We start from the raw sequence: 24,041 nt of genomic DNA, 5'->3' as shown, positions 1-24,041 counted from the left end.
TGTTAAAACTCTTCGCCATCAGTTTGGCTGGAGTGATCAGGTTCCGCAATAGGCCGTACGTTCTTGCGCCCATTAAGTTTAGTAGTACCGATGCCTTTTTCTCATTGGCTACTTCATTTGCCTTGCAATATACTTCGACTCTTTCCACATACGTGTTCCAGTCTTCTATTGCATTATCGAAGGCAGTGATATTGCCAGTCTTCGGCATCTTGGAGATCTAAGATGGCGCCTCCCGCGCTTTGCCTTCTTCCCCGATTGAACAAAATGGCGCCTCCCGCGCTTTGCCTTCTTCCCCGCTGGATTAAGATGGCGCCTCCCGTGCTTTCTGTCTTCTCCGCTGCTGCTAACACTGTTGCTGGCGTTTTTATGCCTTGATGGCGACGCCCTATGGTCTTCGCGCATTTCTCCCCCCGTGCTGCTGCTAACGCTGCTCTCCGCGGTCCCCGTGGCAAACTGCAGCTCCTCGCGGCTTTCTGCGCTTCTAATTTCTTTTATTTTAATTACTGTTCCCGTCGTCAGAGCAACCCTACGGGACACTTTCCTCCCTCTTCTCGGGTCAGTACGCTGCCCGGCTTCGTAGCACCGGCCGCGCCCTGTGTGCTCCACCCTCTCTCCTCTGTAATGATCAATAACATGTCATTCTGTAGTGGACACTAGGTGGAGCCGTAGAGCTGTGTAGAGCTGTATATAGCTGTATGTATATAAGACTACACTACCCAGCTGTATGTATATTAAGACTACATTACCCATGAGGCAGCAGTCAAGATGGATGCCTCTACAGATACTGTACCTAGTCCACATGTGCTCAATAAAAGTGTCTAGCAAAAGCTAGCTGTGTTCATAATAAGAATGTCTATTTATTAATGAACATAAGATCCTCTTCCCGACAACGCTGCTCGGCCCCGTTGAAAAGCCACCCGATCGAGCTCTAGCCCGCCGCAGCCCAGGAAGGATCAGTGTACTACCTGCCACCAGCCCGATTAGCTGGAACACCACAGACAGGATAACCAAGCCCCGCTCTCGACAGCCTCTCCTGCAAATCTTCAAATCCGATGGATCAGAGGCAGTTGCCCACGGTCGACACCCGTTTCTTCTGTTTGTTTTTTTTTCTTCCTTCTGGCCTCGGCCTCTAACAACTTCGCTTCAGGGATGGATCCCCATGAGGTGGTGTAGAACTGTAGGTAAGTTCGGATCTGTTCGTCGCCAGTGTTACGTCTGTGTGTAATTGAGACACGGACTGCAGGAGTTGGTTATAACAGGTGTTTACTGAGTGGAGACAAAACTGGAACTACTATGCAAAGTTACTACACAGGCTTATATACAGGGGTGGTCACTACTGGTACTGCAGTATACAGGGGCTGCAGAATATAGTTCCTTCTTCAAAGTACATACACTACAGCATGGGAACACCGCCACCTCCAAGTTCCCCTCCAAATCACACACCATCCTGACTTGGAAGTATATCGCCGTTCCTTCATTGTCGCTGGGTCAAAATCCTGGAACTCCCTCCCTAACAGCAGTGTGGGAGTACCTTCACCACAGGGACTGCAGCGGTTCAAGAAGGCGGCTCACCACCACCTTCTCAAGGGCAATTTGGGATGGGCAATAAATGCTGGCCTTGCCAGCAATGCCCAGATCCCATGAACGAATAGTTAAAAAAAATAGTTTTTTTTCCATTCAAGTACCCAAAAGTCATCAACTTTTCTTTTTCCTCTAACACTGAACCTAATTATATTGTGGTCACATGCCAAATGTTCCACTACTTTTAGATCACCTACTTGCTCCACTACATTATCCAGAACCAGATCAGATAGTACATCCTTCCTTGTTGGAGTAGCAATGTATTGACTAAAAGGGCAGCACGGTGGCATAGTGGTTAGCACTGTTGCCTCACAGCGCCAGGGACCCGGGTTCGAATCCGGCCTCGGGTGACTGTCTGTGTGGAGTTTGCACATTCTCCCCGTGTTTGCGTGGGTTTCCTCCGGGTGCTCCGGTTTCCTCCCACAGTCCAAAGATGTGCGGGTTAGGTTGATTGGCTATGATAAATTGACCCTTAGTGTTAGGGGGATTAAATACGTGGGGTTACGGGGATAGGGTGGGATATGTGTTGATGTAGGGGTTACGGGGATCGGGTGGGATATGTGTCGGTGCAGGCTCGATGGGCCGAAATGGCCTCTATCTGCACTGTGGGGTTTCTGTTTCTGTGAAAACTGACCTGAACACACTACAAAAAAAACCTCCCCTTTCTCACTACAAATATTTTTGCTATCCCAGTCTATTTTTGGATAATTAAAATATCCTACTATTATAACTATATTATTCTAATTTATCTATAAATTAAACTTCCACATCTGAGCACTGGATTAACAATCCTGTTTACACCTCCTCCCCTTTCCCTCTACAAATATTGAGTTGTCTACAGACAATTCTCTGTGTGCATAACTTCCCACAGGTTCCATTTATACTACTGATTAAAGCCCCTTCCAAATCTTGTCAACAACAATGTCTGATGCAGAACAACTTTAGTGCAACCATGATTTTAATGATACTAATAATGTGTGTATGTGCCTCGAATTTCTTACCATTGTGCTTCCCCTCCATGCCAGTGTGTGAAGTGGGAACTGTTCAAACTAATTTAGTGCTCCTCCTAGATGCTACCTGAGTAGCAGAATGCAATGAAGTAGCTGGCTCCTGATTGTTAATCTGGGCCTCTTGGGGCTAAGTGCTGAAATGGAGCTGGTCTAAGCTCACCTTGTATGGTGCTGCATGCGTGAGCCGGGCCTGCTATGTTTTGCCACGTGTGCAGGCATCCATGCAGCTGGTGTTAGAGCACTTATGTGGTGATATCCTGACAGACAGCACCATCATCTGAGGGCATTCCTGCCAAGCTATTAGTACTGGGCATATGGTCATGAACCTAAGGGAAAGAAATCCTAATGGTACCAACGAGATTGGTGAATCCCTGCCTAGTGATTGTCTTTCCTGGAACTCCATGTTTGAATCCCTCTAAACAGGTTTCTCCCCTCAGCCACAGTACTGAATATGAATCACAGAATCACAGAATCACAGAAACCCCACAGTGCAGATAGAGGCCATTTCGGCCCATCGAGCCTGCACCGACACATATCCCACCCGATCCCCGTAACCCCTACACATATCCCACCCTATCCCCGTAACCCCACGTATTTAATCTCCCTAACACTAAGGGTCAATTTATCATAGCCAATCAACCTAACCTGCACATCTTTGGACTCTTATGAAAGTCACAAACTACATTCTATGTGACTGTGTTCACGGTCCTTTTCAACCTATTTGCAGCCTTTGACACGGTTGACAACACCATCCTCCTCCAACACCTCTCCTCCGTCATCCAGCTAGGTGGGACTGCACTCGCCTGGTTCCATTCTTATCTATCCAGTCATAGCCAGAGAATTACCTGCAATGGCTTCTCTTCCTGCTCTGGAGTCCCCCAAGGATCTATCCTTAGTCCTCTCCTTTTTCTCATCTACATGTTGTCCCTCAGCGACATCATCCGAAAACACGACATCAAGTTCCACATATACGCTGACAACACCTAGCTCTACCTCACCACCACCTCTCTCGACCCCTCCACTGTCTCTAAATTGTCAGACTGCTTCTGCGACATCCAGTACTGGATGAGCAGAAATTTCCTCCAACTAAATATTGGGAAGACCGAAGCCATTGTCTTAGGACCCTGGTCACAAACTCCATTCCCTAGCCATTGACTCCATCCCTCTCCTTGGCAACTGTCTGAGGCTGAACCAATCTGTTCGTAACCTTGGTGTCATATTTGACCCCGAGAGGAGCTTCCGACCAGATATCCAAGACATCACTAAGACCGCCTACAACCACCTCCGTAATATTGCCGGACGTCGCCCCTGCCTCAGCTCTGCTGCTGAAACCCTCATCCATGCCTTTGTTACCTCTAAACTTGACTATTCCAACGCAATCCTGGCCGGCCTCCCATCTTCCACCCTCCATAAACTTGAGCTCATCCCAAACTCTGCTGCCCGTATTCTAACTCGCACCAAGTCCCATTCACCCATCATCCCTGTGCTCGCTGATCTACATTGGCTCCTGGCTGAGCAACGCCTTGATTTTAAAATTCTCATCCTTGTTTTCAAATCCCTCCATGGCCTTGCCCCTCCCTATCTCTGTAACCTCCTTCAGCCCTACAACCCTCCGAGATATCTGTGCTCTTCCAATTCTGGCCTCACGCGCATCCCCAATTTTAATTGCTCCACCATTAGCAGCTGTGCCTTCAGTTGCCTAGGCCCTAAGCTCTGGAATTCCCTCCCTAAATCTCTCCACCACTCTTTCCTCCTTTAAGACACTCCTTAAAACCTACCTCTTTGATCACGCTTTTGGCCATCTGCCCTAATATCACTTTATGTGGTTCGTTGTCAAATTTTGTTTAATACGCTCCTGTGAAGCGCCTTGAGATGTTTTACTACGTTAAAGGCACTATCTATATGCAAGTTGTTGTTGCTGTTGTCTATCCTGCCTCATGGTTACCAAGTATGTTGAAGCACTCCAATATGGTGCTTCAGGCCTCTATGGCAGTAATTTGAGCATCCATGAAAGAAGCACAGACTGGCTTAGGGCCCCTGTCAAGGGGAGCTCCTCTGCAAGTGTCTTTGGAGCTGTCACACATTCTAGAGTATGCTGTAGTAGCGTAGATGCAATGGGATGGTATATTTATGAACACAGGATTTTGGTCTTGTCATCACAAATCAATACCAGTTGAGGGACAGAGTAGGGAATTTCTTAGGAGGTAGGTGGCAGAGAGTAGGGTATGTACTCAAATTGGCAGGATGTGACTAGTAGTGCCCCCCCCCCCACCCACCCCAGGCATCTGTACTGTGACCTCAGCTTTTCACTATATTTATAAATGATTGAGATGAAAGAATAGAGAGCCATATATCCAAGTTTGCTGATGACACTATGTTACGTGGCACTGTAAATTGCATAGATGGGAGAAGAAAGTTGCAATGGGACATTGATAGATTAAGTGAGTGGGCAAAACTGTGGCATATGGGCTGTGATTTTGCCTACCAAGGCGGGCCTGGGGCTGCTGGGGTAGGAGGCAAGGTGCAACCCTGCTGCTGGCTCCATCCCAAAGAATTTTACACTGATTGGGCTTGTTAAGCCCACCCAGCACGTTTGCCGGCCAATTTATTAAGCGGGCCTGATAACGTCACTTGATGACGTGTCATCAGCCAGTATCCTTAAAGGGGCCATGTTCACATTCATTTTGACAGTTGTGCTGTCAGTGTTCTACAGCACTGAGGTGCTGTAAACACTGACAAGCACTGCATAGAGGTGCACAGCTGCACCCAGGTTCTCCCATGACTCCCTCCATATCCTTATGGCGGGAGTCACAGCACGCAGGGAGGTTCTCTTCGCTTCCAATGGGTGGAAGAGACCTCCCCAGGAGATCAACGCAGCCTGGTTGCACATTGCACAGGAGGACACAAGCAGGGATGTCATCAGGAGGACCAGGCTGCAGTGGCGCAAACCTTTCAATGATCTCAGTAGATCACGAAACGTTACTGCAAAGCCACACTCAAACTCACCCTGCTGTGCCACTCATCACATCCCCATCACTTTGCCTTTCTTACCCTACTTCTAGACATCCTTACTCAGACTAACTTACCTTGCACCTCCACCCATCCCCCTCTATCTATAATATCACTTCCCCACCTTACTAGCCACCCCTCACACTCACCCTCATCCTAGTCCAATCATATCAACTAACAACACACAAGGGTAGGCACTTGGGGGTGTTTTATGCAATGTTCATGTGAAGGTTCTGTTAATGTGCTGTCAAACATTGAAATCTTTATTTTCAACACTTTGTGTTCTTGGACAGAATGGTGTTGACTGTTGGAAGTGGTTTAGTGAGTTGCAGTGAATGATGAGACATAATGGTACCCCCCGCAATGGCGATGAGTGTGAAAGTAATGGCTTGGGCATTGTAGGGATGCTTTATGGTGTTGGTGTGGAGTGGTGCCAACCTGGTGCATCATGTGGCAGCCAGGGTGTACAGCATCAAGTGAAGTAAATGTGGTATGGTGAGGCCATCCCTGGCGTCCTGGGCAGCAATGTGGTCAGGTGCTGATGCCCTGTGTCCTGTGCAGCATCAGCTGATTGTGGAGAAGATTGGTGTTAATGTTGGTGCTGCTGGTGTTGGGGCTGATCGTGGTGGGATTCTGAGGACCAGGTGAGACTTTTTCAAGGGCACCGATGCTGATGGAATAGATGGCAGGTGAGGTTGAGATGACAGAAGCGATCTGTCACTGCTGAGAGAGGTTGTTCCAATGCGGTGACACTGGATAGAGAGTTTGCTCCAAACACTTTCTAGCTGCATAAAGCTCAATCTGTCTTCCAAATGCAGTAAGCAACAGCTTCTAAACTTGCAAAGTGAAGACCTATGAAATGGGAGCTTTTATAGACCATTTGCAGCTGTCAAGTTAGTAAATCATCCCATGCTGACACAACACCCGATCTCCTTACCTGACGTGATCCTCGAGCAGTGGGGAAGCCGTTGGCGAAATCTAAAAATCTAAAGGTAAGCTTAAAATAAGACTTAATTGCTTCTTAACAATCCAGCGAATGATCTAAATTGCCTCCCCCACTGGTCAATTCTGTTCTGCGATGACAGACCCGACATCTGGGGGACTAGCGTAGAGGCGGGTTGACAGCTGGTTTCCTACCTGTTGTCAAAAAACAATATTTTCCCAGCTGACCCGCCACCAAATGCGCCCCCTGATCCCCACCCCCCCCAAAAAAAAACCATTCCGGCCATGGAGTTCAATGTGGGGAAGTGTGAGGTCATCCATTTTGAACCAAAGAAAGATAGATCAAAGAATGTTCTAAATGGTGAGAAACTAGGAGCTGTGAAGGAGCCGAGAGATTTTGGGGTCCAAGTATGGAATACAAAGGGGTGGAAGTTATGTTAAAATTATATAGAGCTCTGATTGGACCCCATTTAGAATACTATGATCAGTTCTGGGCACTGCACCTCAGGAAGGATATATTGGCCTTGGAGTGGGTGCAGTGCAGATTCACCAGAGCCCCGAGAGAGCAGAGAGGCGGCAGACCTGTGAGGGAGCACCAGAGGAGGCGAGCAGCGAGGCCCAGAGCCCCGAGAGAGCGGAGAGGCGGCGGACCTGCGAGGGAGCACCAGAGGCGGCTTACCAATCCAGGTTCCGGGAGAGGGAAGCAAAAAGTAATCGAAGTGTGACGTCACCAAGAAGCAGGTAAGTGATTGGTTGGTGAGTATTTTCTTTCTAAATTTTTCTAAACTTAAATTTTGTGGTTTCTAAGGTCTCTGTTGTGTAGCGGGGACTACTATTAAGCAAGGGCCTTTGAGTACATCATTTAATTGAAGTGAAATTGGTGGGATTCATTTAATTTTAATGAATTAATTAAAGGGTAAGTCATGGCAGGACAGCCCAGCCCCGTAGTGTGCTCCTCCTGCTCTATGTGGGAAATCAGGGACACTTCCTGCGTCCCTGACGACCATGTGTGCGGGAAGTGTGTCCAGCTGCAGCTACTGACAGACCGCATTGCGGCACTGGAGCTACGGATGGATTCATTTTGGAGCATTCGCGATGCTGAGGACGCCGTGAATATCACATTTAGCGAGTTGGTCACACCGCAGGTAAAGGGTGTATAGGCAGGAAGGGAATAGGTGACCAGCAGGCAGAGTAAGAGGTGCAGGCAGGTAGTGCAGGAATCCCCTGTGGCCATCCCCCTCTCAAACAGATATACCACTTTGAATACTGTTGGGGGGGATGACTCATCAGGGGAAGGCAGCAGCAGCCAACTTCCTGGTACCATGGGTGGCTCTGCTGCACAGGCTGGGAGGAAAAAGAGTGGAAGAGCTATAGTGATAGGGGACTCAATTGTAAGGGGAATAAATAGGCATTTTTGCGGCCGCAATCGAGACTCCAGGATGGTGTGTTGCCTCCCTGGTGCAAGGGTCAAGGACGTCTCGGAGCGGCTGCAGAACATTTTGGAGGGGGAGGGTGAACAGCCAGTTGTCGTGGTGCACATAGGCACCAACGATATAGGTAAAAAACGGGATGAGGTCCTAAAAGCAGAATATAGGGAGTTAGGAGGTAAATTTAAAAATAGGACCTCAAAGGTAGTAATCTCAGGATTGCTACCAGTGCCACGTGCTAGTCAGAGTAGAAATAGGAGGATATTTCAAATGAATACGTGGCTAGAGGAATGGTGCAAGGGGGAGGGATTCAAATTCCTTGGACATTGGAACCGGTTCTGGGAGAGGTGGGACAAGTACAAACGGGACGGTTTGCACGTGGGCAGGGCCGGGACCGATGTCCTAGGGGGAGTGTTTGCTAGTGCTGTTGGGGAGGGTTTAAACTAAAGTGGCAGGGGGTTGGGAACCTGAGCAGGGAGACAGAGGAAAGGGAAACAAGGAAAAAAGCAAAAGACAGGAAGGAGAAAAACAAAATTAGAAGGCAAAGAACTCAACAGTTTAAATCAAACATGGTCACAGCAAATAATAATTCATATAGGTCTGGGAGCGTTAAAAAAACAAGCCTGAAGGCTTTGTGTCTTAATGCAAGGAGCATTCGGAACAAGGTGGATGAATTAGCTGCGCAAATAGAGGTAAACGAATATGATTTGATTGGGATTACAGAAACATGGCTCCAGGGTGGCCAAGGCTGGGAACTCAACATCCAGGGGTATTCAATATTTAGGAAGGATAAGCAAAAAAGAAAGGGAGGTGGGGTAGCATTGCTGGTTAAGGAGGGGATTAACACAATTGAAAGGAAGGATATTAACTCTGATGATGCGGAATCTGTATGGGTAGAACTGAGAAATATCAAGGGGCAGAAAATGTTAGTGGGAGTGGTATATAGACCTCCAAACAGTAATACGGAGGTTGGGGATGCATTAAAAGGGAAATTAGAGAAGCATGCAGTAAGGGCACAGCAGTCATCATGGGTGACTTTAATTTACATATAGATTGGGCTAACCAAATTAGTAAAAATACTGTGGAGGAGGAATTCCTAGAATGTTTACGGGATGGTTTTCTGGAACAATATGTCGAGGAACCAACCAGAGATCAGGCCATCTTAGACTGGGTATTATGTAATGAGAGAGGATTCATTAGCAATCTTGTTGTACGAGGCCCCTTGGGTCAGAGCGATCATAATATGATAGAATTCTTCATTAGGATGGAGAGTGAAGTAGTTGACTCGGAGACTAGGGTCCTGAATTTAAATAAAGGAAACTACGATGGTAAGAGGCGCGAATTGGGTAGGATTGATTGGGGAATGTCACTCAAAGGGTCGACGGTGGATAGGCAATGGCAAACATTCAAAGACCGCATGGATGAACTATAGAAATTGTTCATCCCAGTTTGGGATAAGAATAAAACAAAAAGGGTGACTCAACCGTGGCTAACAAGGGAAATTAGGGATAGCATAAGATCCAAGGAGAGGGCATATAAATTGGCCAGAAAAAGCGGTAACCCTGAGGATTGGGAGCAGTTTAGGATTCAACAAAGGAGGACAAAGGGATTAATTAAGAAGGGGAAAATAGAATATGAAAGTAAGCTTGCAGGGAACATAAAAACTGACTGTAAGGGCTTTTATAGATATGTGAAGAGAAAAAGATTAGTGAAATCAAGTGTAGGTCCCTTGCAGTCAGAAGCAGGGGAAGTTATAATGGGGAACAAAGAACTGGCAGACCAATTCTATCATATTATGCATTATGCATATTTTGGTTCTGTCTTCACAAAGGAGGACACAAATAACCTCCCAGAGATGTTGGAGAACATAGGGTCTGAGGAGAGGGAGGAACTGAAAGAAATCAGTATTTGTAGGGAAATGGTGTTAGGGAAATTGACGGGATTGAAGGCCGATAAATCCCCAGGGCCTGATAATCTACATCCTAGGGTACTTAAGGAGGTGGCCCTAGAAATAGTAGATGCATTGCTGATCATCTTCCAAAATACACTGGAATCTGGAACTGTACCCATGGATTGGAGGGTAGTTAATGTTACCCCACTATTCAAAAAGGGTGGTAGAGAGAAAGCGGGGAATTACAGACCGGTAAGCCTGACATCGGTAGTGGGGAAAATGCTAGAGTCCATTATAAAGGATGTAATAGCTGAGCACTTGGAAAACAGTGACAGGATCGGACAAAGTCAACATGGATTTACAAAAGGTAAATTGTGCTTGACTAATCTACTGGAGCTTTTTGAGGATGTAACTGGGAAAATAGATAAGGGAGAATCAGTAGATGTGGTGTATTTGGACTTTCAAAAGTCTTTCGATAAGGTCCCGCATAAGAGATTAGCGTGTAAAGTTAAGGCACATGGGATTGGGGGCAAGGTATTGACTTGGATAGAGAACTGGTTGGCGGACAGAAAGCAGAGAGTAGGAATTAATGGGTCTTTTTCCGAGTGGCAGACAGTGACTAGTGGGGTACCGCAGGGATCAGTCCTTGGACCCCAGCTATTCACAATATACATTAATGATCTAGATAAGGGAACTAGATGTAATATCTCCAAGTTTGCAGACGACACAAAGCTGGGTGGGCGTGTGTGCTGCGAGGAGGATACCGAGAAACTCCAGGATGATTTGGACAGGTTGGGTGATTGGGCAGAAGCGTGGCAGATGCAATATAATGTGGATAAATGCGAGGTTATCCACTTTGGTGTCAAAAACAGAAAGGCAGACTATTATCTGAATGGCAATAGATTGGGAGAAGGGGAAGTGCAACGAGACCTGGGTGTCCTTGTGCACCAGTCACTGAAGGTAAGCATGCAGGTGCAGCAGGCGGTGAAGAAGGCAAATGGTATGTTGGCCTTCATAGCGAAAGGGTTTGAGTACAGGAGCAAGGATGTCCTGCTGCAGTTGTACAGGGCCTTGGTGAGACCACACCTTGAGTACTGTGTGCAGTTTTGGTCGCCTTATCTGACGAAGGATGTTCTTGCCATGGAAGGAGTTCAGCGAAGATTCACAAGGCTGATCCCTGGGATGGCAGGAATGACGTATGAGGAGAGATTGGGTCGATTGGGCTTATACTCGCTGGAGTTTAGAAGAATGAGAGGGGATCTCATCGAAACTTATAAAATTCTGACAGGTCTGGACAAACTAGATGCAGGTAGAATGTTCCCGATGGTCGGGGAGTCCAGAACCAGGGGTCATAGTCTAAGGATAAGGGGTAAGCCATTTAGGACAGAGATGAGGAAGAATTTCTTCACCCAGAGAGTGGGGAACCTGTGGAATTCTCTACCACAGAAGGCGGTTGAGGCCAAGTCTTTAAATATATTCAAGAAGGAGTTAGATATATTTCTTAGAGCTAAAGGTATCAAGGGATATGGGGAGAAGGCAGGTACGGGGTACTGAGTTTGGATGATCAGCCATGATCTCATCGAATGGCGGAGCAGGCTCGAGGGGCCGAATGGCGTACTCCTGCTCCTATCTTCTATGTTTCTATGTTACTGGGGATAAAAGGGTTAAATTATGAGCACAGGGTGCATAGACCAGGCTTCTATTCCCTCGAGTATAGAAGATCAAGGGGTGAACTAATTGAGGCATTTAAGATGATTAAAGGATTTGATAGGGTAGAAACGATTTCCTCAAGTGGGACAGTACAGAACAGGGGGCCATAACCTTAATATTGGAGCTAGACCATTCAGGGGTGATATCAGGAAGCATTTCTTCACATAAAGGGTAGTGGAAATCTGGATTTCTCTCCCCCAAAAAGCAGTTGAGGCTAAGTTAACTGAAAATTTCAACTGAGAGGGATAGATTTTTGTTCGGCAAAGGTGTTAAGGGTTACGGAACCAAGGCGGGTAGATGGGGTTAAGATACAGATCAGCCATGATCTAATTGAATGGCAGAACAGGCTCGAAGGGCAGAATGGCCTCCTCCTGTTCCTATAGGAAATAAAAGAGTTCCGACAATAGTGGTACTGCGGTTGTACCCTTCAGGGTAGAGAGTTTTAATGGGATAATTTTGTCTATCTATATATTTCTGAGCACTTAGGGACATTTTGAACAACTATTGGTCCACCTTTTAAAAAATTCATTCATGGGATCTGGGTGACACTGGCAAAGCCAGCATTTATTGCCCATCCCTAATTGCCCTTGAGAAGGTGGTGGTGAGCCGCTTCTTGAACCGCTGCAGTCCGTGCGTTAAAGGTACTCCCACAGTGCTGTCAGGGAGGGAGTTCCAGGATTTTGACCCAGCAACGATGAAGGAACGGCGATATACTTCTAAGTCAGGATGGTGTGTGACTTGGAGGGGAACTTGGTGGTGGTGGTATTCCCATGCGCCTGCTGCCCTTGCCCTTCTAGGTGGAAGAGGTCGCGGGTTTGGGAGGTGCTGCCGAAGGAGCCTTGGTAAGTTGCTGTAGCGCATCTTGTAGATGGTACACACTGCAGCCACGGTACTCCGGTGGTGGAGGGAGTGAATGTTTAAGGTGGTAGATGGGGTGCCAATCAAGTGGGCTGCTTTGTCCTGGATGGTGTTGAGCATCTTGAGTGTTGGAGCTGCATTCATTCAGGCAAGTGGAGAGTATTCCATCACACTCCTTACTTGTGCCTTGTCGATGGTGGAAAGGCTTTTGGGAGTCAGGAGGTGAGACACTCGCCTTAGAGTACCTAGCCTCTGACCTGCTCTTGTTGCCACAGTATTTATGTGGCTGGTCCAGTTAAGTTTCTGGTCAATGGTGACCCCCAGGATGTTGATGGAGGGGATTTGGCGATAGCAATGCCGTTGAATGTCAAAGGGCGCTGGTTAGACTCTCGCTTGTTGGAGATAGTCATTACCTGGCACTTGTGTGGCGCGAATGTTACCTGCCACTTATCAGCCCAAGCCTGAATGTTGTCCAGGTCTTGTTGCATGCGGGCATGGACTGCTTCATTATCTGAGGAGTTGCGAATGGCACTGAAAACTTGCAGTCATCAGCAAACATCCCCATTTTTGACCTTATGATGGGGGGAAGTTCATTGATGAAGCAGTTGAAGATGGTTGGGCCTAGGACACTGCCATGAGGAACTCCTGCAGCCATGTCCTGGAGCTGTGATGATTGACCACCAACCACAACATCCATCTTCCTTTATGTATGACTCCAGCCAGTGGAGAGTTTTGCCCCCAATTCCCATTGACTTCAGTTTTACTAGGGCTCCTTGATGCCACACTTGGTCAAATGCTGCCTTGATGTCAAGGGCAGTCACTCTCACCTCACGTCTGGAATTCAGCTCTTTTGTCTATGTTTGGACCAAGGCTGTAATGAGGTCTGGAGCCGAGTGGTCCTGGCGGAACCCAAACTGGACATCAGTGAGCAGGTTATTAGTAAGTGCCGCTTGATAGCACTGTTGACGACACTTTCCATCACTTTGCTGATGATTGAGTAGACTGATGGGGCGGTAATTGGCCGGGTTGGATTTGTCCTGCTTTTTGTAGACAGGACATACCTGGGCAGTGTTCCACATTGTCGGATAGATGCCAGTGTTGTAGCTTTACTGGAATAGCTTGGCTAGAGGCACGGCTAGTTCTGGAGCACAAGTCTTCAGCACGACACCGAGATGTTGTCGGGGCCCATAGCCTTTGCTGTATCCAGTGCACTCAGCCGTTTCTTGATATCACTTGCTTGTTGGTCTGTGAGTGATTCTGTACCTCACCGATCACTTAGGATTTTTCTACTCTAGATATTTTTTTGGATTCAGTATCTCAGTTCACTTGCAGAACAGCCTCCAACTCCCTCAGGCATAGAGGGTGCTTTAACTTGCCCAGATATCTGCTAAATTTGTAGTGTGCCCATGGATCGAATAAAAATAGCCTCTACTTTATTTCAGCTTTATCACATAGTTGAGCACTGTAGATTTAGTGGTTACACTTCATTATCTCAAGCAGAAAATAAAATCACAACTACTGAGCTAGACTGTAGTATACACAGTACTCTTACATGGCAGTTCGATTTTGACTGATGGAAGCTGTCTAACCTGACCATCTCGCTGCCCAAGCTTCAGATAGACTCTTTGAACCAGACAAAGAAATACTTTCCAAAAAATGAACAGGACCACGCAAATTTAAATAAACTCCCCAAAAATTGTCAATCAAATATATATTTGAACTAATGCCATTAGATAGTTGTATTTAAATTGATTGGCTTGGCCTCCCTCCCTCTGACGCCGGGATTAAACTGGTCGCAACTTTGGTATCAAAATAAACTGGGCCATTTTCTTTTCTGTGAGCTGGTTTGCAATCCCTTAATGATAGAATTAAGGAAGCCATCTCCATGCTACATCTTGAACAGGAATGCATTTCTTGTCAAAAGCAGCACAAGCTCAGAAGTAATGATGTTCTCCTTTCCAAAGGACACTTCAGAATTATAATTCGAAGAGCCAGAAGCATGGTGAGGACTCTTGCGCCCGTGCTTTTTTTAAATTTCCTTTTTGGATTTAACCGAGCTGCCAGAATTGATCAGATCAGTCGGAGAAGGCGTCGGTACAAAGAGGTCTGGAGGTGGAGATGAATAGGCCAGGATTCTTACTGAATTTTTCCACCCATCTTTTGAATCTTAAGACTGCAAACGTTTTAAATGTGCCGTTCATGGGCAATTGTACCCATTCGGCGTGCATCTCACGCAGTACTTAAAGTTTTACGGTCAGGATAAAGACCGTAATCCGATTAATCTGGCAGTGAGGTGCGGGTAGATCTTAATCCGATGCGGATTATTTTTTAATAATTGAAAGCAACAAACTCAAGACAGATTGAAATAAAACACAAGGAGATGGTAAAATGGATGGGGTTAGTGCCTGATGTACCAGAGGTGATTAGGAATGAAACACTTGACCCGAACGCTACTTGGTGCCTGAGGGTGCGGGCCAACCCCGAGAGGATCATCCCCCACCCTACCCTTAGTCTGAAAGGGAAGGACCACCCTCCCCATGAGTTGTTCCCCCGGGCAGCGGCAGGGTACGGGCTCCAGTCCCGCAGCATATGGAGGACGCGGATCAGAGCGGCCCCAATTAATCAGCTCTGCCAATCCACACTTCCGCGTAAAGGCAGCAGCCAATGGCTGCCGGCTGCCGGCCGCGGGTCCCGCCCCCTTTCGCTGCCGCTGATTGGGCGGCCAGCCAGCAGCTTCGGTCTCTCTCCCGGCAATGGTCAGCCCAGCTGTCAATCACCGGCGGAACAGACAGCGGGCTCGCTGACGGGAAATCCCGCCCCCCTCTGCCACTCGACGCTCGGCGCTGATTGGTGTAACTCCCACCCCCCCCTCCCCAATCCTCAGCCGGCCCCGCCCTCCCTCGGCCGGATTGGCCGCGGCGACGTTCTGTTTTGGAACCTTGCCCGAGTGTCAGTGTAACAAATCGGCGGCGCTTCCGTTGTGGGAGAAAAATCGGCTCGATACAATGCGAGTGTGAACTGGGAAGCGGCCGAGGGAGGAGAGGAGAGGCGAGGAGAGGAGAGGCGGTGGGGGAGGAGGAGGAGGAGGCGGCGCACGGCAACGCCATGGACAATCAGGTAGAGTCCCCGCAGACCGGGGCTGCAGGCTCGCCCGCCCGCCCGCTCGCTCACTCCCTCCCGCCGCCTCGCGTGCATTTTTAGTTCCAGATCCCTCGGGCCTCCTGCAAGAACCCTGGCGACGCAGCCGGCAGCGTGAAAGTGCACAGACCCCACTGCTGGAATTTCTTAAATTCATCCCCGATCTTGTTTGGAAAGTTTTATTTTATATAAAAAGAACACTTAATGCAGTAAAGTGAATGCTGATGGCCCCCTATCTAAAGCACTGAGAGATCTATGTATAGATAGATAGTAGATAGATATTTGGGTTTAGTTGACAGGTACATGATTGGAAAAGGCTAACTACTGTACATCTTTAAGGAAGGCCGACTGTAGTCTCTGGAGCCGGGATGAGTTCCTGAATTAGATTAGTGTTTGAGGGTTGAAGGTTAAGCATTTAATAAGGGGAGAGTTAGCTTTTAAGGATTCTGCTTTAGTATTGAGATTAAGGATAAGATTTAGGAGTTGGTGTTTAGAATAAGACTGAGGCAAGGATCTTGTGTAAGGAGAATTGCAGCAATAAACTTAAAATGGCAGTTACCATTAAAAAAAAAATCTTCATGTAGAAGGCTTCCAGCAAGCTCTCTAGCAGCAGTCCAGCACACTCTTTAGGATGTTAAAATCATTAATTGGTAATCCATTTTACTATAAGCTACTGAGTGAAGCCTATTGAGTCACAGCTTGAAGTATGTATTAGATATGAAAGAGTGCAACTAGGTATCACAAGGTTTCTCAGTGTTTTCCACATTACTAAAGAATCTTTCAAGATTAAAGTTTGATGAGCCCCCTCCCCTGCCCCCCCCCCCATTGGTATTCAACAAGTTGACAGTCTTAGAATTCACTGAGATTTTTAAATATATTTTCTTTCTGAACCATTTCAAAAGGCAAACTTTAATATAGTTGTTGAAGGAATATTCTAATTAGCCACGTAATCTCATTATTTTTGTAATGTCATGTTGGGTACCTTTTTGATTTCAACTTGTAAGCCAGTATGTAGCCTCTTTTTTAAGATGATCTATGTATTTGTGCAATATAGTACAATGACTAACAACAGCGGCTGCTGGTAAATGGATTGCTGTGACATTTTAAATTCCTTCCAGTACTGTGCAAACAAATCGCCAGTTGCTGATACTAATTTTACATGGCAAAGCATATTTGAATTTACATCAAAGGAATATAGTTTTCCACCTCATTTGCAGAATTGTCCATGAAAATATTTATAACAAAAAACCTAATTACTGGTAGAACGTTGCCACACAGCTCCTGATTCTCTTACACACATCGAATACATAGTTTTCCAGAGCTAAAAATGAGCCCCAGTTATGACAACCAGAATATTTTCGGGGAAGTGGTGAGATAGGAAGCATATTTTAATTGGTGAAGTTGACCGTAACAACTTTGTGACTTTGTTATTCTTGTGTTGTCTGGTCAGTTTTGCTCATGGAGATACTTACACTAACCATGACATGGTCTTTACATCATACCATTGTGTTGTTTAACGTCTTTGATAATGAACTTGAAATATGGCTAATTCACTTTTCTCAATATTCTCAACTAGAATTCTGCCCTAATTTTAAAAAGAGTCCTGGGTTGTATTGTTTGAATTTTTTTTTAAGTCTTCAGTTTTCTTTTCTTGCCCTTTCTTGAAGTTGGTGACTTAAGCTGGGATATGAGTCTACAAGTGGTGGGAACGTATTGGTACCTCATCAAGTGGTGATTCTTAATGTTTGAGCATGGGATGGCTTAGTCTGATCCTATGGTCACCCAGTGACTACATATGCACATCTAGCTGACATAGTAGGAGCCTTGCATGGGGGGTTTAATTGGATTTCAAGTCAATAATACTTTTGTAACTAATATATCAACTGTGATTCAGTGGTAGTACTTTCACCTTGAGGTAGAACGTCATGGATTCAAGCCCCACTCCAGATACCTGAGCACATACACTAAGCTGACACTCCAGTGCAGTATTGAGGGAGTTCAGCACTGTTGGAGGTGCCACATTTCAGATGAGATGTTAAACTGAGGCCCCATCTGCCCTCTCGGGTGGACTAAAAAGACCCCGTGGTACTATTTGAAGAACAAGAGCGTTCTCCCGGTGTCCTGCCCAATATTTATTCCTCAACCAACATCATTAAAACAGATGATGTGGTTATTTATCTCATTGCTGTTCGTGGGACCTTGCTGTGTGCATATTGGTTGCCACGTTTCCTTACATTACAACAGTAACTAATAACTATACTTCAAAAGTACTTCATTAGCCTTTGGGATGTTCTGAGGTTGTGAAAAGCACTGTATAAATGGAGTAAGCCTTTTTTGTGTTGATTTAGCTTGATCAGTATTATGCTTAAACTTATAGAAAGCCCAGGCAATCCTGTCCCCAACTTCCAAATTTGTAATGTAAATTTGTCAAGAATGGGTATGCATGGTATTAGTTTCTAAAAGTAATGGATAGATTTAGCATTGGATACACAGAGTAGGATTACAGCCAGGTAAAAATTTGGCATTTGACTTCTGGAATAATAACTTTATAGATTTATGCAAAATATTTAGAAAAATTGGATTTTCTGCATAAGAAATGGTGTATTATGAGGGTTTCTGATTGTACTGCATACTGCACCATAGAATCCTGTGTTGTAGGAGCCTTTTGAATGTTAGTTTTGTTTTATTAAGCATATAAGTGTGCTTTAAAGCTGTAGGTTTGATTATGTTCAGTTGGTACTTCCCAGGAGTTATGCCAGGGAGGGGTTAGGTTCTTGAGACTTTTGTGGTGCTGGAAACTCGTATAATCCTTTATAAAGATGTTTAAGATTCTCTTCCCTCCCTGCTCCCTCTTTCTCCATTTTCCCCTCTTTGAATGAAAGGTTACCCCTAGGACAGTATTTTAATCAGAACTATGAGCTCTGCCACTGTGCATGGATTTATAGCAGGATGATTTCAGCATTGCTAAAACAAAAATTGGTTAGACTTTTGTTGCATTTTAGGATTTTCAACCATTTTACCATCAAAGAATTTCAGTAAAACTTTATATTGAATTATTGTGTTTAAGCTAAAGTGGGTTCTCAGTGGGTTAAAATCTAGCTTGAAGTTAGAGTTTGGGGGTTGGGAGGGGGAGAGAGTTGTGCGGTCAAGCCAGATTGGCCAACCATTGTAACTATTATTAATGATCTAGGACAGTGTGGGGGTGGGGGGCTGGTTGACTTGTTTCAGATAGTTCCAATGGGCTTTTACACAAGATGCTGGGAGATACCAAATACATGCGTACACAACTTGGCTGCTCCTCCACTCAGTGTGGTGGTAGCTGGATAAATGACAGCCCCACTGGCCAATCCTTGGACAGGGATGAAGTGGGATGACTTTATTTGTTTTTATGGGATGTGGGCGTCGCTGGCAAGGCCAGCATTTATTGCCCATCCCTAATTGCCCTCGAGACGGTGGTGGTGAGCCGCCGCCTTGAACCGCTGCAGTCAGTGTGGTGAAGGTACTCCCACAGTGCTGTTAGGGAGGGAGTTCCAGGATTTTGACCCAGCGACGATGAAGCATCGGCGATATACTTCCAAGTCAGGATGGTGTGTGACTTGGAGGGGAACTTGGAGGTGGTGGTGCTCCCATGCGCCTGCTGCCCTTGTCCTTTTGAGGTGGAAGAGGTCGGGGGTTTGGGAGGTGCTGCCGAAGGAGCCTTGGCGAGTTGCTGCAGTGCATCTTGTAGATGGTGCACACTGCAGCCACGGTACGCCGGTGGTGGAGGGAGTGAATGTTTAAATATATGTTTTGCTCTTTTGCTTCTGAGCGTTCAAATCTGAGTAGCAACAAAAGAGTGAAACACATATCCAAGGTCAGTTGGTAAGGTTTGGCTGGAAGTCCTAGGCCAGTCTGCCTCAAGGCCCCACAATAAGCCATGGTTTGATTCACTGATGGGACTGACCCAAAGAAAGTGTAACTTTGACAGCTAACTTTGTGGCGTATTGTTGTTATATATTCTTTATCTCTGAGGAGCGACTAACGTCAAGGTGAAATAAGTTGAGATTTACTAAGTTCATTTACTGCCCATAACCCCTGTGCTCGCTGACCTGGCTCCTAGTCCATCAAAGCCTCAAATTTAAAATTCTCGTCCTCGTGTTCAAATCTCTTCATGTCCTCACCCCTCCTTATCTCTGTAACTTCCTCCAGCCCTACTACCCTCCAAGAATTCTGTGTTCATTCAATTCTGGCCTCGTGCATTTCACACTTACTTCGGCCCACATTAGCGGCATGCCTTCAGCCATCTAGGCTCTAAGCTCTGCAAGTACCTCCCTAAACCTCTCCACCTTTCTCTTCTTTTAAGACCCTCCTTGAAACCTACTTCATTGACCAAGCTTCTAGTCTCCTAATATCTCCTCCTTTGGCTAGGTGTCAATTTTTGATTGATTATGCTTCTGTGGTGTGCCGTAGGACATTTTCCTATGTAAAAGCGGTATGTACGTACAAATTGTTATTGTAGTAATATAAAGCAATGATTCGTATTTGGCCTCGTTGCAATTAAATGTTAATCATTCCACCATTTTGGAAGATTGGAGAAATGCACATGCTGGGATCACGATATCCAGTTTGTACACCAAGGGGACGTCATTGTTACATCCCCTGTGTTACACTGTCGTACATCTAGGTAGTCCGTAACCTGATCGCGAGGGATATGGGCCCACTTACGGAAGAGGCCGGTGACGCATACCTGAGAGAATATCTAAGGCAGACCTGAAATTAGTAACAGACTCCCTAAAGTATATAGTTTGGTCAACAACAACTTGCATTTATATAGCGCCTTCAATATAGTAAAACATCCCAAAGTACTTCACAGGAGCGTTTTCAGACATAATTTGACACCGAGCCACGTAAAGCGATATTAGGATAGCTTGGTCAACGCAGTAGGTTTTACGGAGTGACTTAAAGGAGGAGGGAGGGGTTTAGGGAAGGAATTCTAGAGCTTGAGGGCCTAGGCAGCTGAAGGCACGACCGCCAATGGCAGAGCGATGAAATCAGGGATGTGGTAGAATCATAGAATACTACAGCACAGAAGGAGGCCATTCGGCCCATCATGCCTGTGCCAGCTGTTTGAAAGAGCCATCCAATTAGTCCCACTTCCCTGCTCTTTCCTCGTAACCCTGCAAATGTTTGCCTTCAAGTATTTCTCCTATTCCCTTTTGAGAGTTGCTGTTCTATCTGTTTTCTGCACCCTTTCACCACCTATTTACTCATGTTACCTCTGGTTCTTTTGGCAATTAGCTTAAATCTGTGTCCTCTGGCCACTGACCCAGCTGCCATTGGAAACAGTTTCTCCTTATTTATTTCATGATTTTTGAACACACCTATCAAATCTGCCCTTTTAACCTTCTCTGCTCAAAGGAGAACAATCCCAGCTTCTCCAGTCTCTCCACATAACTGAAGTCCTGTGTCCCTGGCACCAATCTAACAAATCTCCTCTGCACTCTCCCCAAGGCCTTGACATCCTTCCTAAAGTGTGATACCACAATGCTCCAGCTGAGGCCTAACTAGTGTTTTATAAAGGTTTAACATAACTTCCTTGCTTTTGAACTCTATGCCTCTTTTTGTAAAGTGAAGGATCCTGTATGCCTTTTTAACAGCCTTCTCACCTTGTCCGTCCACCTTCAAAGATTTGTGTACATATACCCCCAGGTCTCTCTGTTCCTGCACCCCCTTTAAAATTGCACCATTTAGTTTATATTTCCTCTCCTCATTTTTCCTAATATAATCAATCACTTCACACTTCTGTGTTAAATTTCATCTGCCATGAGTCTGATCATTTTACCGGTCTGTCTATGTCCTCCTGAAGTTCATTACTATCCTCCTCACTGTTCACTACATTTCCGAGTTTTGTGTCATCTGCGTACTTTGAAGTTATGCTCTGTATACCCAAGTCCGGGTCATTAATAAAGATCAAAAAGAGCAGTGGTCCTAATACTGACCCCTGGGGAACACCACTGTATACTTCCCTCCAGTCTGAAAAACAGCCGTTCACCACTGCTCTCTGCTTTCTGACCCGTAGCCAATTTTGTATCCATGCAGCCACTGCCACTTTAATCCCATGGGCTTCAATTTTGCTAACAAGTTTACAGTATTATGAGGTACTTTATCAAACGCCTTTTTGAAAGTCCATATACACAACATTACCACTCCACCCTCATCAACCCTCTCCATTACTTCAGGCCAGAGTTGGAGGAGTGCAGAGACCTCGGAGGATTGTAGAGCTGGACGAGGTTACAGAAATAGGATGGGGCGAGGCCATGGAGAAATTTGAATACAAGGATGAGAATTTTAAAATCGAGGCGTTGCCGAATTGGGAGCCACTGTAGGTCACTGAGCACGGGGGTAATGAGTGAGTGGATCTTGGGTACAGGCAGCAGTCAGGGGTGCAGTGGCCTAGTCACTTACTCCTGGATTTGTGAGGCGTTGTTGCAACATGTTTTGTGTTTAGTTCTGAGGCGAGGGATTCTCCTCGAGTCGTCTGCTTTCAGTTATTTTGTAGGGAACTGCGACTTTATTTTTTGAAATAAGTGTATATGGCACTTTCGAGAAAGTTGTTGCTGTCGGCTGTAGTGTGATTCAATCAGTGTGCACTTCCACTAATAAGATGCTACCTCAATTTCTGCTGAGTTAGTCATGGTAAACAGGTGAAAGGTGTGACACTGGATCCATAAACTCGCGGTTATAAAACAGCTCTTGTGTAGTTTTGGCTTCTATTGGGGTTTTCTTTTACTCTGCGACTACAATGTGCGTTGCAGCTTGGCAGTTCTGCCCCCTGTGGTGTGACACAGCGCCATATTGACCAGGTAGGTCCCAAGTTTGATTTGTGGCTTCTGCTAACTTAGTCACGCTCAGCAAGGCTGGCAGTCCAGCGCTACAATTAGCCCTGACATGCCAGCCACAAAGGGAAAAATCCGACAAGATTTCAGTTCTCCAGTGATTCCCTGCTGAGTGTGGACACCTAGCTGAGGATGGGATTGGATTCAGCGGGGATGATGCCCATGGTTGAATAGCCCACCAAAACTTGCCGCCAAGACTCGTGGATAAAGAATGGGCATTTGTGTGAGGTACTGTTGCTGATGGAAGCATACAGCATCAAAAGTCACAAACTGTGAGGAAGCGGGATAAGATTAGAAAATTCAAAGGGGGAGGGGAAACAGATGAACAAATTCTGCTGATAACTTCAATACAACAAAGGTGCCTTTTTCTGTATTGCATAACATCACTTTAAAAATAATACCGTCACTCAGGGTTATGCTGAGGTCCAGGTCAACTAACGTGCCAAGTTTTATGATTGAACCCAGGCCCATTACTGGCCTCTGGAGCTCAGTGCGTTTATCCACTGAGCCTTGCATGACATCACTTAAATACTATTTACATAACACTTTCTGACTCAACATTGATCCCTATTTGCTTCAGCTTTGCATTTAAGCCCTGTATAATTACTGTTTGCAACAGGAATCCACCACTGTGGTGTTGTAGTTTGGGTCAAAAATGAAGGCGATCAATAACGGTTGTCTCGAATCTCCGAGACCTTGCACTGAAGTCCATTGAGAGAGCGTGCAGAGACGGGACAGTGTGGTGAGACTTAGTTGCCATATAAACTGAGCAGCATGTGGTGGTGGGTTATGCAGCGGGGCTGCTTTGTGTGTGCATGGAATGGTTGAATTTGGGTAGGGGGTGATACATTCCCTTTCCCGAAAGACATTAGTGAGCTAGTTGTATTTTTATGACAATCCGGCAGCTTTTATGACCATTTTTTCTTCTGGTGTTAACCCACAAATTACCAGATTTATTGCATTCAATTTCCCAATTTGCCGTGGGATTTGAACTTGTGACCTCTGTGTTGCTAGTCCAGTAGCATAACCTCTAGGCTACCATACCCTGTTCTGATATATTGTATTATTCCTAACAATAGCACTTCTTATTTGTGAGTTATATTGTCTTGGCAAATTTAGGTGTGTATTTATCAAGACCTGATTGTATAAGGAAGTCACTTCTTGCTGTCGTGCCTGTGTATTGAAGGCACGCTAACTAATACCGGCCCATTTAAACAGAAGCTTTTATTGAGGAAAATTTACAGTCAAATATTAAAGTGTCTTTATCATTGCCACTTAGATATAATTTCCGATGAATGTGCTTCTGGAAGAACAAAATACTGGTAACCCTACAGTTGTGATTTAGGAGCTGAAGACTTTGGATATCACGGGGTACTGTCTGCTTCTGGGCCCCTGCCACTCTTGTCTTTACTTGCGGCACATCCACCCCCGTCGGTGTATATAATAGTAAAGAATTTTCAAATGAGTGTATGTCACTATTTTTGGTGAATTTAAGAGAACAATTCAGCGATGATGTGATCCAGACTGTTAATTATTTAAGATTGTGTCTATTCTCAGAGACAAGCAACTACAGGATCTCATGTTTAAGAGTGACGTGATT

At 45.8% G+C, this 24,041-nt stretch overlaps 1 protein-coding gene across 1 annotated transcript in view; it reads left to right on the top strand.

Annotated features, from left to right (window-relative positions):
* The first annotated feature begins 15,360 nt into the window (after positions 1 to 15,360).
* Positions 15,361 to 24,041, top strand: part of LOC147108215 (protein ENL-like) — an 82,332-nt gene continuing 73,651 nt past the window's right edge. Inside the window, exon 1 of the mRNA XM_086005996.1 lies at positions 15,361 to 15,545. Coding sequence (XP_085862122.1) covers positions 15,534 to 15,545 — 12 coding nt within the window. The 5' untranslated portion in view covers positions 15,361 to 15,533. The remainder of the gene's footprint in view (positions 15,546 to 24,041) is intronic.

This window comes from Somniosus microcephalus, chromosome 13 (assembly GCF_052327205.1).
Source record: "Somniosus microcephalus isolate GS21.2 chromosome 13, FLI_Smic_1.0, whole genome shotgun sequence".
In the NCBI taxonomy this organism is placed as follows: domain Eukaryota; kingdom Metazoa; phylum Chordata; class Chondrichthyes; order Squaliformes; family Somniosidae; genus Somniosus; species Somniosus microcephalus.
Note: the sequence above shows the minus strand (reverse complement) of the source record. Positions and strands in the feature narration are given on the sequence as shown.